Below are 15,600 nucleotides of genomic sequence, written 5' to 3' on the forward strand. Positions count from 1 at the left end.
GGCAGGGCGTGATGCAGGAGCGTCGGCAAGTCACGGCACTGTTGCGACCGGCAGGACAAGCAGGTGGCGGCGGGACAAGGCATTTGCTTTCATTCAAATTCTGCTATGATTTAACTGCCTAGACCATGCAGACGTGACTGCTTCACCATTCGGAACCTAAAGCATGCTAAGGGCGTCTGCCAGCAAATCCGTGATGGTCGGGTGCCCGGGGTGGTAGGCACTAATTGAAAAATCCTGAGGAAAAGAAATGCATCAGAGGTGGCGGGAAGGCCCACAAATTATTTCTACATGCTTCCACGTGAGGCCGCTGGGACGTGTCTACGCGTTTCGCGCACGTCTATTGAGTTACCGCCCTGGCTGCCGGGATAGCAGGCGAGACAAGGTTTGTCTCCACTCAACACGGGAGGCGGGCGTAGTTATCGCGTTGCGTTACACTTAAAGCACCTGTATTATCTATTGCGCGCATAGATGCATTCAGTAAGGCCCTCTTTAATTTGTCACGTGCTTGACCTGCAGCAAGCTCGCCACGGCCGCCACCAAGTGCGAGCCGGCAGCTCTGCTTTATGCTCGTGAGGGGACGAAATAAGAGAAAGAAAATATGCGCGACTCCGGAATTTTTGTCCGTTCATGGAAATTGACTCTAAGATATCGAGTACTGCAGCAGCCGTCTTCCTTTAATCTTGCAAATGTGGTCTATTTATTACCTGATTAAACGGCAGGACTTAATAAAGTTTTGAGAAATATATTAATCAAACAGGCGGCGTGGCTCTTCCTTTCTCGTGTATTTACGGCTGTGAGTAGACAAGTAAAATCTGCGGTTTGGTGTATTTGCGTATTGGTCGCTTGCAATTGCGTGATTTCAATTGTTTTGCCTTACATAAAAAGTCAGCCCATAAACTTTACCCGTCTTCCCTTGTTTCAGAGCCATCATGGCGCCCAAAAGGAATAACATGGTGCCCAATGGGCACTTCCACAAGAAGTGGCAAGAGCACGTCAAGTGTTGGTTTAACCAGCCAGCAAGGAAACACAGGAGGCATGAAAGGCGTGTGGTGAAGGCCAGAAAGCTAGCCCCTAGACCCACCAACAAGCTGAAGCCTGTGGTGCGGTGCCCCACATTCCGCTATCACACCAAGCAGAGGACGGGACGTGGCTTCACTCTTGAGGAATTGAAGGTACGAACCATGAATCTGGGTGTAGTGTGCCACACCTCCCAGGTGTTTTTGGCAGCTGCTGATGGTCAATATTTTGCTGTAAGTGCTATGATTTTTGCAGAGTGTTGCACCCAGTTGTGCTCTATGAGAAGTGCACCACATACCTGTTTGTGGATGAGCTGTGTATGTGCCCGCCCTCTGATTGATTTACACAGGTGCAGCGAAAAATCAAATGCAAATTGTAACTTGTCAAACCAGGCTGCAAAAGGTGCATGTTATGTGGAACTCACCACCAATGTCAGCTTGTAGAGCATTTGTTTCTTGGAATTATGATGTTGCATTGGTAGTTTTAGGCAAAAATGCTTTGAGACATTTCTGATTCAAAAATGGTTGTGGCAATGGCAAAAAAGCTTATGGTGTAAATATAATTGCAAAATTCAGTGCAATTTGGCCTGGCCTAAGTTTGGTGCATGTGAGAGTTGAGATTCAGTGCTCTGATATGCTTGATGCAGGATAGTTACTGATTGCTTCAAATTGTATGTCAAGGGCCTTGCTCATCCTTATCAGGAAGTAAGCTTATCTGCAGAATACTGGTAGCAAGAACACTGCAACAAAGTCTCTATGCACCGAATGTGGTGCAGGTCTGGTATTCAAATGGCATGTAGGAGTGTTCCAATTCACCCAACCACAGCAAGATAGATAGCAGTTGCTGCATGGCCATGCTGTTTGCCCCTGACTGGGGTGGCCTGTGGCTGGTGGCAGTGACAGTGCCAAAGGGGTGTGTTGTCAGGCAAGGTAAATCATGCCACATGCTGCAACTCATAGGCCATGGCCTAGAGCACAGGTTTGCATTTAGCACAGTTGGAACAGTTTCAATTATAAGAGCTTAGCTAGAATAGTTGCAGTGATAAGATGTTTTAGAACATAGAAATACCAAAAAGGTCATCTTTTCAGTCACCATGCCATGCTGTGTTTAGATAAAATTAGGTAATATTTGGAAAGAGTTAACCCCACCATTGATCACTAGATATGGGAGGAATATCTGCTGAATTGTGCTAACTCCTAGAAGGACATAGCTTAGTTACAGGCATTATCTTAATTGGAGAAAGATAAGGGACAGAAAGGCAGATGGAGGCAGGTGCCTTATATCATGCTGCAGTCACTGCCTTGTGTTTACAAAGGGACAGAAAGGCAGATGGAGGCAGATGCCTTATATCATGCTGCAGTCGCTGCCTTGTGTTTACAGTTGGCTTAAGCAAAGGGCCTGGGTTCCTAACCTGAAAATGACTGAAGCTTGTTCTAGCAGGATGTTCTGCTTAAACATTTTGTGAGCGATCATTGGTATACATATATTGTAAAAATACTCCATATTTCAAGCAATGTCCACAGTTTCAGTGAGCAAGACATATATCTTCTGAAGTGTTAACTTAATGCCAAAGAGCTGAGATTACAGGTCTTGTTGCCCACTTTATAATAATGATGTTAATGGTACACAATGTGGAAGGAAAGTAACCTCAAGGATTATATAATTTACTTGTTAGCTGTGTTAACAATCCTGGTATTAATGTACCAAACCACAGGTACCTTAGCTGGTACCATATGTAATTTGACTGGAACCCAGGCACCTGTTTGAAATTTAGCCTGGTTTAGTCATCAGGGTGTTGCAAGCATAACCTTTTATGATCATTCAAGTTCCTGTGTAAACATACATTGAGGACCTTCAAAAAACCATCAGCTCCCTGATTACACCAGTGGTAGTTCTAACTGATTTCGTAGCCAGAAATTTGGTGTGCCTGGCATTGCATGTCATGGTGCATGTTTTTATTGTTGTCCACAGTGTGAGGATGCCATAGAGATAAATTGTGGCTGGCCAAATTTAAGATTGTTTATTGTAAATAAAGATAATAGCCGATCAGTATGCTGGCCATCATATACCCAGGGTCATCATCTCCAGGCCACAGGCAATGATCAGTATTGCTGCATTGCACAATGCAGCTGTCTGCACCATTTTGCTTCAGATTGACTGTGAAAGGCTGTAATGTGTCAAGTCATTGATGGGTATTATTTCTGTGTGTATTTATTGATGCACACTGCATTTGTTTAAGCAAAATGTTGTGTGACATCTAAATCCACGAAGGGTTTGCTGCATGTTGCAACATTGTGGAAGTGCTTCGCCCAAAAACTTGGCCATATGGTGTCTATTAGTGCTTAACTCATCATTCACATCATACCTGTGTTTCTGGATCCACCATGTGCAGTATTGCTTTGTGAGAGTTGTGTGCTGCAGATGTGTTCTTGGCTGTGCTGTCAGTGCCACTAAGTGACATATAAGCTGCTCTGGACATGCTGATGGCAATGACGTCTGTTGGTCCGCCCTCTGGCCTACGTCACACTGAGACTACTCTGTGTGCGCAGGCCAATGACGTCTGTTGGTCTGCCCCCTGGTCTGCATCACACTGGGACCACTCTTTGTGCGCAGGCCAATGACGTCTGTTGGTCTGCCCCCTGGTCTGTGTCACACTGAGACCACTGTGTGTGCAGGCCAATGACATCTGTTGGTCCGCCCCCTGGTCTGCGTCACACTGAGACCACTCTGTGTTCGCAGGCGGCCGGAATCGCCAAGCGGTTCGCGCCCACCATCGGCATCGCCGTCGACCACAGGCGCCGCAACAAGTCCGTGGAGGCGATGCAGGGCAACGTGCGGCGGCTGAAGGAGTACAGGTCCAAGCTCATCCTCTTCCCCAAGAACACCAACAAGCCCAAGAAGGGAGAGAGCTCGGTGGGTTGCACACAGTTCATCTGTTGTAGTTTGTGTGAAACCACAACAGTTCACAATTCATCCTGTCTGTGTTGTATGAAATGATAGGCTGCTTTGCTGCCATCAATTCTTCACCTGTTTTGAGGTGTTCGTTGCTGACCCATTAGCATCAGAGGATTCAACATGTGGGGTTGTATCGGCGAGCAGCGGCGCGTGGTCATGACTGACTTGTCACTGGGTGTCCTGGCAGGAGGAGGAGCTGAAGCTGGCCTCACAGGTGAAGGGCAAGCTGATGCCAGTGGTGCACCGCCGCTCGGACAAGCTGCAGGTCAAGTCGCGGCCCATCACCGAGGACGACCAGAGGTTCCAGGCCTTCAACACGCTCCGCAGGGTACGTGCTCGCCGTGCGACTCGGGCGCGGTGCACGCGGTCCGGGAGAACCCGTTGCAGCCAGTTCGACCTCTTGATGATCGTGTTTCGTGAAGCTGATTGTGGGGTGGGCATTTAAGCAAATGTTGTAAGTTGCTCTGCGCCTTAAGCACATGACGGTGTCCGTAACCTGTGTCACTATCGCTGAGGTTTATAACTCATGATATGCAGTTCATAATCAGATGGAGGAAGGATTTGAAAGATGAGTTGTCACCTTCAAACTGAAACATTGTGTGGTCTTGCCTTGAATGTGCAACATGGTTCATGTGTCATGCTTGGTTTATAGACTACTATACTGACTTTTTTTGCAAGTAATGCTGGCGAAGTCTGTATGCATTCAGTGGGTTGCATTAAGTCTGTATGTATGAACTGTACTGGCATCCGTGATCTAGGTGACTTCATGCTAGTACTGGTATTGTCCTGACCTCATGCTGTCCTGGTACAGACTGCAGATACAGATGGTATCATGACCTGAGGCTATTGCAGTACTGACTATACTGTGACCTGACACTGTCGTAGCACTGACTGTACCGTGACCTGGTGCTGTCCCAGTATCCATTGTACCATGACCTGACACTCCCTATATTGACAGTATCATAACCTGTTGCTGCCCCGGTATCAATTGTGCCATGACCTGGCAATGTCCCTGTATCAGCTGTACCATGACCTGTCGTCATCCCTGTATCGACCGTGCAATGACCTGACGCTGTCGCAATGCCGACTGCACCGTTGTTTGACGCTGTCCCTGTACCGACTGTACCATGACCTGACGCCGTCTCAGTGCCGGCTACACCGTGACCTAACACGGTCGCAGTGCCTGCTGTACCGTGACCTGACGCTGTCGCGGTGCCCCGACCATATCCGTCCTGTTCCAGAGCCGCGCCACGGCCCGTATGTGGGGTCTGCGCGCCAAGCGGGCAAAGGAGGCGGCCGAGGACCAGGAGATCGCCGGAAAGGCCGCCGCCAAGAAGGCCGCCAAGGGCAAGTGAGGCCTCTGACGTGCTGTTATCGCCACCCGTTCAATACATCAGCCGTGCAGAGCCTGGTCTGTGTTTGACCCCGCGGGTCCAGCGCCGGAGGGGTGAGGTCGAAAGAAGCGGGGTCAGGAGGTTCAGGCCCGAGGAGCGTGAGCCGAAGACACGGGGTCTACACGACGCAGCAGATCACACCAATACCCACATTTCTGAATGGTTTTCAATGAGGGTGACTGAAACTGAAAATGTGAAGAACGAGCATTGGGGTCACGCGAAGCAAAGCGAGGGCAACCATATATGTGATGCGGGCGGCGGATCATAAGGTGGCATTCTTCGTGTGTTCAAGTGCAAGGACTTGTCAAGGGTTGGGCGCAAAATGACCCTAGAAGTCGACGCGCCCTAAAACCCCAATCATCATCATCACGACTTGTCAAGGGTGTGGAGAGAACACTGAATGCGGCCGGGCTGACGGGCTTCTCGCGAAAAAAATAACCGTAGAATTTCTAGTTCGGCGAGAGGTGTATTTCCGTTTCTGAGCGCAATGCATTGATATTTAAAAAGGAATTAGCGCGTTTTTGCCGCCATACTTAAAACGTAGTCGACGTGTTCCAGGAAAGGATCTTTGGAAGCAAACAATAACGGCAAAATTCGCAAGCCACATTTACTAGCGGTTATGTCTGGGTGCAGACATTGTCTGCCGTGGCCAGTGATGATACCACTTTCCAGGGACAGCGCACGGATTGGCTGGATTGACGCCGCCTCGTGCTGATTGAGATGGGACATGAGTGCAATGCGCACGCACTTCAGCCGACTGTAGACCCCTGGAATCGCGGTGTTGGAAGATGTCTCAATCAAATTCATGCACCGCCGGATTTGAGGGATGGTGTCACCGCAAGAAAGGGGAGGGAAACGCGTTATGGGGAGGTAACTTGGAAGCATGATTCCTAGCCATGGCGTTGCCTGGACGGACCGGGCAGAAGGCACCCCGGGTCTCCCCTTCCCCCAGCTCCATCGCCATCTGGCACTCATGTCCTCCAATTCACTAGTGACGCATCGGCTGCAGAGGGTGCCGTGAGCCGAACTGAGTTTTGGGGAGGACTTAAACGAACGCTTTTGTCAGTACTGCTGGTGACCCCCGGTGTGATAACGTCAGTATTCAGTCATTCCGGCTCTGTGGATGAAGCCATCAGTTTGCCTGCGCTGGTTCGCAGTTTCCCCAACCACAGTGGTATGATGGATCAATCCAAGATGCAGTAGCAAATACTGGTTCGCATGAAGATCCGCTTGCGCTGCCGTCGTTGTCATGGGTTCGTGTTTATTCGAGGTCACAGTTCGCAGCAGTCGGTGGGGAAAGAGTACACACTTCGGGCCATTATCACTCGACGCGCCAGACACGTGACCGGCGTCCGTCCGGCGGGGCCGCGGTCGCACTGCACACGCTCAGTCCGGGCGAGTCCCGCTCCCGTCCCGTCGGCCGCCGGGAGCCCGGGCGGAGGCACACGGCGGGAAGAGCCGCGGTTAGTGGCGAAGGCCGGGCGGTCCGGTGCTGCCACCTGCCGCGGAGTGGAGAGACTGGTGCTGCCACCTGCGCGGCACCGCTCCGTATCACAGGGAGAGTACGCGGCTCGTGCCACGGTGCGGAGTGAGTTGGCTCACGGCAGGGAGAATGCGCGGCGAGCGTCTCGCCTGCCTGACGGCGTAAGCGGGGTCAGAGAGACGGAGAGAAAGAGAAAGGGAGGGGGTAAATGGGGGAGGAGAGCAGAACGGACGCACTCGGGCGCCTCAGCGGCTCGGCGCGAGAAGGTCGATGAGTCCGGCGGACTTCTCTCCGCCGCAGTCACTCTGTGGACTCGGCCACGCACCACCACTTGTTTGATTCGATCAGTAACAATACAACGGGGAAATCCACAAGTCCCGGTCTAAGCTGATAAACACTAATTTAGCGCATTAAAAACAAGTTCGAAGGCACATCATCGAGGTCCTTGAACCTGCGTGAAAACGCTCCGTCGTTCTCGTTGCGTCACTCCTTCCGCCGGTCCATGAGAAGGCTTGGCTTCGCATAGAGGGAAGGCACGGATTGGTCGCTTGGTGAGCCAATCAGCGGGCGTGTGACGACGCGCGTCAGCAGAACACACGCCCGCCGTCGTGTTCGCGTCGCTACGTTAGCAGCTTCAGAAACAGTAAGGCCAACGACACGTTGAGTATGATCACGGCCATGATGAGTCGCTGCCTGGACAGCCAGTCCTGAAACACGGGGAAGCCATGGTGAGCACGCGCTTACATAGAGACGCGGCTTGTGCGGAAGGGATTCGACTCGTGCCATAACAAAGTGACCCTCAAGTTCCATGTTCCCAAAGTTGCACTGACGCGCGGTGTCCACCCCGGCCGTCTCGTCACTGAGCCGTCCACGACTGACCAGTGCGGTGCGCCGACCTTGAGCCTTGTGTTGAAAAAAGCAGAGCGACACGGACCGCGCAGTGCACTGACCTTGACCTTGGGATTGACCACGTAGAGGAGCGGGTTGGCGCGATACATGTCGGCCTCGGCCGCCTGGCGGCGCACGTCCTCACGCCGGTTGGCCGCCAGGAAGTTGGCCTCCTCTCGCGGCATGACGCGCGCCTTGACTGGCAGCGCCGACGCGTCCGGCAGCGACTTCTTCCGCTGCAGGGAGGTCGGCCCCAGCGCCGGCTGCCAGGGAGAGGGTAGGTCAACAGGCGGGGCAGAGTGTACGGGAGGGCCCGCGGGTTTTGCGCGGTAGCGGCGCTATGCCACTCCGCGCAGGTGTCATCGTAGAAATATGCTCAAATGAGTGGGAGAAAAATGGGACTTGATAACCACTAGCTTTAAACCCGCGTAGGTTGCCGAAATTTCCGTGCAGAGTTCTCCGCTGCGACGACATTTCATGCGGTTGAAGGCAATAGCAGCTGAAAGCGACTGGAAACCAGATCAAAAGCTGCATGCATGCAAACGCACGTAATGCGCTTTATATTTCATGCTCTTCTGTTCTAGCCGCCAATGTTCGATAGGGCTATGCGATGTCGTGGCATCGCGTATGTGTAGCGATGGTGGCATCGCGGCATGGTGTAGCCGCAGGATCCGGGGCGGCTATCCCAGTGGAGTAAGAGTACCTCGGATCTCACATCACCAACTGAGCCGTTCCCCAGAGCGGCTGTTCCACAGTGGCGTTCCGTACCCCACCCCACCCCACCCCCGAGCGGCCGTCTGGGGCGCCTCTCACCGTGCCGCCGCGGCGTCCCTGAGGGCCTGCGATGACTGTGCTCTCGGTGCGCTTGACACCGCCGGCCGGCGGTGGCGCCAGCATGCGCGCCGCCTCCTCGGCCGTGCTCGGGATGAAGAGGCCGCCCACCTCGGTGTCGTCGGCCAGGTTGGGCAGCGTCTGGCGCCGGCCGCCGGCCGCCGGCTCCGCCTCCTCCCCCGGCGGTTCGTCCGGCGGTCGCTCGAGCTGGCGCGGCCGCGACGGCGAGCGCACGCGCGCTGCCAGCTCGGCCGGCGGCCGTGCCGGCTCCGGCTGCGGCGTCTGTCGCGCCGACCGGCAGAACCGGTCCACCGAGCTGTCGCGGCTCGGCGCCCGTCGGTAGTGGTCGAAGTGGTCGTTCATGGCGGTCTGGTACTGCACGCCGGCCGAGCCACCGCGGGAGCTGGCGCGCGCCGGCCGCGCCGCGGCGCGCACCAGGTGGCGGCCGCGCGGCCGGCCGTCGCCGCCGTCGCCGGTCTCGTCCACTGCCGCCGCCGGCGCGCCGTTCACGGGCGGTGGCGGCGGCGGGCGGCCCGGACACGAGCCGTGCCGTGTTCTGCGTGAGGACAGGCTCGGCGGCGGCCGGCGCCGGCGGCCCCACAGTCACCGGCTCGGCAGGCCGCACCGGCACCGCCAGCTCCAGCTCGCTGTCGTCGCCATCCAGCGTAGTCGGCATGCCCGGCGGCAGGCCGTTCGGCGGCGGCGCCTCCTCGCCGCGCGGCCGCACGTACAGCGAGCGCGAGCGCTGGTGCGACGAGCTCTCGTCGCGCGCCTTGGGCGGGCCGAGCGTGTTCATGTTGGCGGCACCGCCGCGCGCCTCCAGCCGCGAGCGCACCACGTCCGAGCCTGCGGCGGGAGGGGCCGGTCAGTGGCGCCACCTGCGGCGCCGCTGCGCAAGCCCGGCGGCCGCCGTGAGCCGTAGACCGGTCGGCGTGTGGCAGGCTGGTCACGTGCGCTCAACAGGGGCTCCGGGTCCCCGGTGTCCACCGTCGGAGGCCTCGCGACGACCAACACTTGTGAGCTTGGGGGGCCATAACATTCAAAGTCAACGAGATTCATGATTCATGACGTTTTGGGCCGACGAGGCTCCGAGTTCGTAAGGACTGCGCATGCAAGAGCCGAAAAGGTCCCATGGATGATGTTTGGTGTTCAGCATGCGCACTGCCGAACACTTACAGTGCGCAGGGTCTAGAAGATTCAATTGAGGTGACACACTAGAAATCGCAGCATCTAAGAATGCAAACCATCAGTATGCCAATGCAGTGTCATCGTGAGGCTACACGGTGCGCGGAACACGCTCGACACTGGCCACCCCTGGCCTGGCGGGCCTCTCGAACAAGCTCAAGCTTCATCCAGCCTGCCAGACCTCGCGGTCGGGGTCTGTTTTGGCCGCGAGAGACGACGAGGTGTCGGGTCTGGCTGAGAGTCCACACTGGCCTGATGTGTGCGTGCGTGCGTGCGTGCGTGCGTGCGTGCGTGCGTGCGTGTGTGTGTGTGTGTTGTGTGTGTGTGTGTGTGTGTGTGTGTGTGTGTGTGTGTGTGTGTGTGTGTGTGTGTGTGTGTGTGTGTGTGTGTGTGTGTGTGTGTGTGTGTGTGTGTGTGTGTGTGTGTGTGTGTGTGTGTGTGTGTGTGTGTGTGTGTGTGTGTGAGAGAGAGGTCACACTGCCAGGAGTCAGACTGAACGGCTACCGTTGGAGGGTGCTGCCTGCACGAGGGTGATGAGGCTCCAAGATGACCTCCGGTCCCTTCCCATTCCCCTCCATTTTGTAGAGAGTGCAGCCCTTCAACAAAACTGTGCAACCTCGCCTGATGCTTTTTGAACGAGTCAATCAATGTTGTGGAACATTTTGCCTTTTACAGTAATATTACAACCTATTTTGCTGAGAGTCAAGCGTCCCCTGGTGTCACAAAATTAGATGTAGACCTAATTTAACCGACCGACGCCGGCACCCTTGCAACAATGCCGATATGGATCGCCGTTCAGGTGTTACATCCTGCTGTCAATCTGCTCCCTTGTTACTCAACATGAAGTAACAGTCTTTTCCATCCGCATTGATCTGAGCCGAAGTCTGCACCAAGGAGCACGACGGGGCGTCTCCACGCCCCTACACGTGCTCGGGCCTATCCCGATGCCCCTCCCCACCAGACTCGTCGTGGAATGCCTCCTGGACCTGCCCCGGTACCCGACCTCTGCGCTAGTACCCGTCTGGGAGTCCGTTCCCAATACCAGAACCCGTCCCTGAGTCACGCCTCGCTTTCAGTTCCCGTCCGTGAATCACGCCTTTCTACCAGGACCCGTCCCGAAATGCCTCCTCAGTAGCGGGACCGGTCGCAGTGTCCCTGCTCTGTACCAGGACCCGTTCCGGAGCGCCTCCTCTGCAGCAGGAGCCCTCACCTCACCCAGTGGTCGGTGGGTTGCCCGGAGCCCGCCGCCGGCCGGCGCGGCGACGGCGCGCGCCGGCCGCGCTATTTCGGTCCGCGGCAGCCGCCGCCGGCCCCACCCGACCCCGACTCGACGGCCGCCGACACCGGAAGACGGCCGCCGCGCCACAACCGCCGCGATTGTCGTCGCGCCGCGCCTATTTACCGGCGGGCGGCGTGAGTAACAGCGCCGGAATGGAGTCGGTTTACCGGCGGCCGGGCCGGCCGGCGCGGGTTGGTCGAGACGCCCCGGAGGGCCAGCCAGGCGGGAGGGAGACGGTGCGCTCTGCAGCTAACGGCTGGCGGCGTTCGCCGGCACTGTGCGCCAGTGAGAGGGACAATGTCGACAGCGTCGTGGTGTGCGCTGTGTCAGGTTGTGGCCTCTGCTCCGGCCTTCTCTTCCCGTGTGCCAAGTGCTGCGCTCGCGGCGCGGCGGAGAACACCCGTCGACCGGCACGCCTCGGTCAGGGAGACGGGCCAGCGGAAGACGAATGGACGGGGGCGCGCGCCGCGAGTTACCTGGCTGGTGGAAATCGGGAGCGAACTGTTTGGCGTGTATGCGGGCGATGTCGGAGTCTTCCCGGGAGTGCAGGGCCGCGATGTCCGCCTGCTCCGCCTTGCCTCGCGCCGTCGCTGTCCTGGGAACACCGGCCGCATGTCACTGGTTACCTCCGCTGGGCGGCCATGGGACACGGCTACACGGTCCGGGTGACATGGGTGTGGGCAACAGGTGGTTTTTTTTAGAAGGTCAAAAAAGATTGGGGAAGATTTTGGGTCCAAGTTTCATAGTGGGCTTGGATGGGCGCTGCGTGACCATTTGTAGTCGACGCCCCTTAAAACTCCGAATCATCATCATCACTATCATCATGATCATCTACATTATCACTATCACCCTCGTGGGCATGCTCACCGTCATCATCACCATCACCCAGTCGGCATAGGAAGCACTTGTCGTAAATCAGTCACATGCGGCAAGTAATCGGTCCGGGTAAAGTTTCCCCAAACGGCCACTTGGGGACATGCTGGGAAATCCCGACCGGGCCTGGACGCTCCTGCGTACACTCGCCACAGGCGGCTCGGACACCGCTCGAGATACCCCGACCTCTTGGAGAAATATTAGGATATGGTCCAGAACAGATTGAGAATCCCAGCCAAAGCATTACCCGGCCGGCTGAACTGGGCCGTCATTACCCGACCCAATCATTACCCGGCCAGCTGAACTGGGGGGGGGGGGGGGGGGCGGTCATTACCCGGCCCAATCATTACCCGGCCAGCTGAACTGGGGGGGGGCGGCGGTCATTACCCGGCCCAATCATTACCCGGCCGGCTGAACTGGGGGGCGGTCATTACCCGGCCCAATCATTACCCGGCCGGCTGAATAGCGGGGCGGCCAGACGTCCGACCGGGGTCAAACCGGCAGTGCCGGCTGGATGGCCACCAATGGGGACATCGCAGCCCGGATCCAGTGCATTCTGGCGAGGCTATGCCATTTCTGTGACATGACATGATAAACCGTACAAGAATGACGCTAGACGTTACCAATGGCCAATGTGTGTCTGCCCCTGTGATTCACGGGCCGTCATCAAACCGCAGGCGCTAGGATCAACCGGCACTGGATCACTTCCCCGCGGCGGGGCGCCATCGCGCTGCGACATCGGCGCAGCCACTGGTCGACGCCTCGCTCGCGCCAGTGGATCACCCGCACAGAGCCAGCGGGTGAGGTGCAGCATGTGAGTCACCGAGCTCGCGGCGGCACGCGTTCCGTGGCCAGCATGTGGCACACCAGCGTCCAGCCGGCGGGCGCTGTGCTGGTCAGTAGTTGTGCAGCGCCGCTAGTCCGCCCGCTGCCAACAACAATAGGCTGGCAGGCGGCCTGATCGTGAGGTGGCGTCACCGCAAGCCAGAGCCGCCGGCGAGCGCGGATTCAGGACGGGAGCCGCCCCGGAATTCAGGTACAAGATGTCGACCGTCCGCACCCAGCACTGCCGGCCAGGCCAGGGCGGCCCTGTGGCAATCGCTGGTGAATATTGATACAGACTGACGTCTTTCAACGCGCGTGATGATGAAAACAGCGGCGTGTTTTCGGCATTGTCGCGCCTTTAACTGAGGAAGGCAGATTGGCTCGGCTCGTGTGTGGCTTTACACTTGCTTGCTCGTGATGTGTGTGGCCGTGGCACGCGCACAATTGTAGCGATTCGTTCAGTTCAAACAAAAACTTCCTTCTAATTGGTCTCGGTGCTGCACTTCTTAACGGCAGTGTGTTGCTAGCAACTGTCATCGGCGTGTGTCATCACTGTTCATCAGTTTGTTGTGCTTTGCGACTTGTGTTAGGTTAGGTTGTGGTGCCGTGCGAAAATGACCAATGATGTTGGAAAAGAGAATGGGGAAAAGGATAACGAATAGCGCACACGCCATACGAGAGCATCCCAGCAACATCTACAGCGAAGAAGGCGGGAGCCGTCAAAGCTAAATGTAATTAAAAGATGTGCCAAATACCTTGATATGTATGTGGTTATACAGATAGATCCAGAGCTAGAATCAGGATCAACAGCTGCCCGGCACGACCTACAAAGGCCCAGTCAGAGTGACCGAGCAGCACCGGACGCCTCAGCAGCACCGCGCCAAAGCTGCCCGGCACGTCCTAAAAGACCCAGTCAGAGTGACCGAACAGCACCGGACGCCTCGGCAGCACCGCGCCAGAGCTACCCGGCACGACCGCTACCAGACGTGAGACCCGAGACGGGATTTAGCCCGCTTGAGTCGCTCGCAAATATGACTACCTCGCCGGAGTTGCCCAGCAGTGCAGACAACAGGTTAGGACGCAGAGGAACGGTCTAGACAGCCGTTCAGTTCCAAGCCGCCAGCCGACATGGACCCAGGAGCAAAGGCGGATGGACAGCGGTAGCGACGCCAAAACTGACCGGAGACATCTGGCAGCACATCCAGTGGACGGAGCAGTCCGGCCTGACCAAAACGATCAGCGGCACAGCTAGCGAACCGAGCAGACCGGGCCTGACCAAAACGGCGGACGGACAGCGGTACCGACGCCAAAACTGGGCGGAACCATCTGGCAGCACAACTGGTGGGCAGAGCAGACCGGTCCTGACCAAAACATTCACCGCCGGCGCTGCGAACGTTTCAACTCGCGGTGTTACCACCATCTTGTGAATTGGTCGTGCCAATTTTGTAGACAAACTGATTTTTTTTAAAAAATCGTCTGCCGGCTGGGTACAGTGGAATATCCGATATTTGATGGCTTATCACGCAGCGCGTTTTTTATCACACGAACACCAAATAGTCATAAAGCATAGATGCCCCGCACAATGCTAACGCCTTCATGCGAGCAATTAAAGGACTTGACACGACTGGACATGTCTTCGTCCCTTTCATCGTCCGGAGCGTTACGCATTGTGCCACCGAGCTGCATATGGCATTGTCACCACGCGTGTGCACGGCATGGCACGGCACGGCATAATCGGGACGGCAGTGAGCTGGCCGGGCCAGTCATGCCGCCGGTGGGCAGTGGGCTGGGTCGGGCTGTCGCCACTTGTCTGGCCAGATTTGGCCGCCACTGTGCGGCCAGCCCGCGTCTGGCCCGGCCGGGGCCGCTGCCAACACTAAACAGGGCCGCCGGCCGACGCGACGCCGTCCAATCAGTGCCACGGCACAGCGGCCGAGCAGAGGTCCACCAGACGACCTTAAGCATGGGCGGGGTCCACCAGACGACCTTAACCCCGGGAGAGGTCCAACAGGCGACCTTAACCCTGGGAGAGGTCCACCAGACGGCCTGAACCCCGGGAGAGGTCCAACAGGCGACCTTAACCCTGGGAGAGGTCCACCAGACGACCTTAACCCCGGGAGAGGTCCACCAGACGACCACAACCCCGGCACAGAGATCCACCAGACGACCTTAACCCCGGGAGAGGTCCACCAGACGACCTTAACCCCGGGAGAGGTCCACCAGACGACCACAACCCCGGCACAGAGATCCACCAGACGACCTTAACCACGGGAGAGGTCCACCAGACGACCTTAACCCTGGGAGAGGTCCACCAGACGACCTTAACCCCGGGAGAGGTCCACCAGACGACCACAACCCCGGCACAGAGATCCACCAGACGACCTTAACCACGGGAGAGGTCCACCAGACGACCTTAACCACGGGAGAGGTCCAACAGACAACCTTTACCCCGAGAGAGATCCACCAAACGACCATAAATGCAGCAGAGGTCCACCAGACGACCATAACCCCGGCAGAGGTTCATCAGGCGAGCATAACCCGGCAGAAGTCCACCAGACGACCATGCACCGGACAGAGGTCCACCAAGCGACCATAAACCCGACAGAGGTCGACAAGAGGACCATAATCCGGCAGACGTTCACCGGACGACTATAGTCCCGGCAGACGTCTACCAGACGACCATAACCCCAGTAGAAATCCATCAGGTGAAAACAAATAAACCCGACAGAGGTTCACTAGACGAGATAGACCGGCAGAGGTCCACTAGACAACCATAACCTACCAGACGTCCACGAGGAAATCATAACCCGATAGACGACCACCAACCATAACCCCGGCAGGTAGAGGTTCACCATACGACCATTACTCCT

General features: G+C 56.6%; 2 protein-coding genes across 2 annotated transcripts in view; one reads left to right on the forward strand and one right to left on the reverse strand.

Annotated features, from left to right (window-relative positions):
- Positions 1–742: 742 nt before the first annotated feature.
- Positions 743–5,383, forward strand: RpL13 (ribosomal protein L13). The gene is made up of 5 exons (XM_037221372.1): positions 743–793; positions 923–1,172; positions 3,757–3,930; positions 4,160–4,300; positions 5,214–5,383. The coding sequence occupies exons 2-5, from the start codon at positions 930–932 to the stop codon at positions 5,325–5,327; spliced, it is 672 nt and encodes a 223-aa protein (XP_037077267.1). The 5' UTR covers positions 743–793; positions 923–929; the 3' UTR covers positions 5,328–5,383.
- A 1,235-nt stretch (positions 5,384–6,618) lies between these two features.
- The window catches only part of LOC119098307 (junctophilin-1), a 44,059-nt gene continuing 35,077 nt past the window's right edge, over positions 6,619–15,600 (reverse strand). The window contains exons 6-10 of the mRNA XM_037221229.1: positions 11,509–11,627; positions 9,059–9,414; positions 8,551–8,943; positions 7,800–8,000; positions 6,619–7,556 (exon numbers count right to left, since the gene is read on the reverse strand). Coding sequence (XP_037077124.1) covers positions 7,470–7,556; positions 7,800–8,000; positions 8,551–8,943; positions 9,059–9,414; positions 11,509–11,627 — 1,156 coding nt within the window. The 3' untranslated portion in view covers positions 6,619–7,469. The remainder of the gene's footprint in view (positions 7,557–7,799; positions 8,001–8,550; positions 8,944–9,058; positions 9,415–11,508; positions 11,628–15,600) is intronic.

Source organism: Pollicipes pollicipes, unplaced genomic scaffold (genome assembly GCF_011947565.3).
Source record: "Pollicipes pollicipes isolate AB1234 unplaced genomic scaffold, Ppol_2.1 Scaffold_4740;HRSCAF=5597_pilon_pilon_pilon, whole genome shotgun sequence".
NCBI lineage: Eukaryota > Metazoa > Arthropoda > Thecostraca > Pollicipedomorpha > Pollicipedidae > Pollicipes > Pollicipes pollicipes.

Bases quoted from the DNA above. Each gene is read 5' to 3' on its own strand.
- RpL13 (XM_037221372.1), top strand. From the start codon at position 930: ATGGCGCCCAAAAGGAATAACATGGTGCCCAATGGGCACTTCCACAAG. The intron at 3,931-4,159 runs GTGGGTTGCACA...GTGTCCTGGCAG, and splicing joins CCAAGAAGGGAGAGAGCTCG to GAGGAGGAGCTGAAGCTGGC. The intron at 4,301-5,213 runs GTACGTGCTCGC...GTCCTGTTCCAG, and splicing joins CCTTCAACACGCTCCGCAGG to AGCCGCGCCACGGCCCGTAT.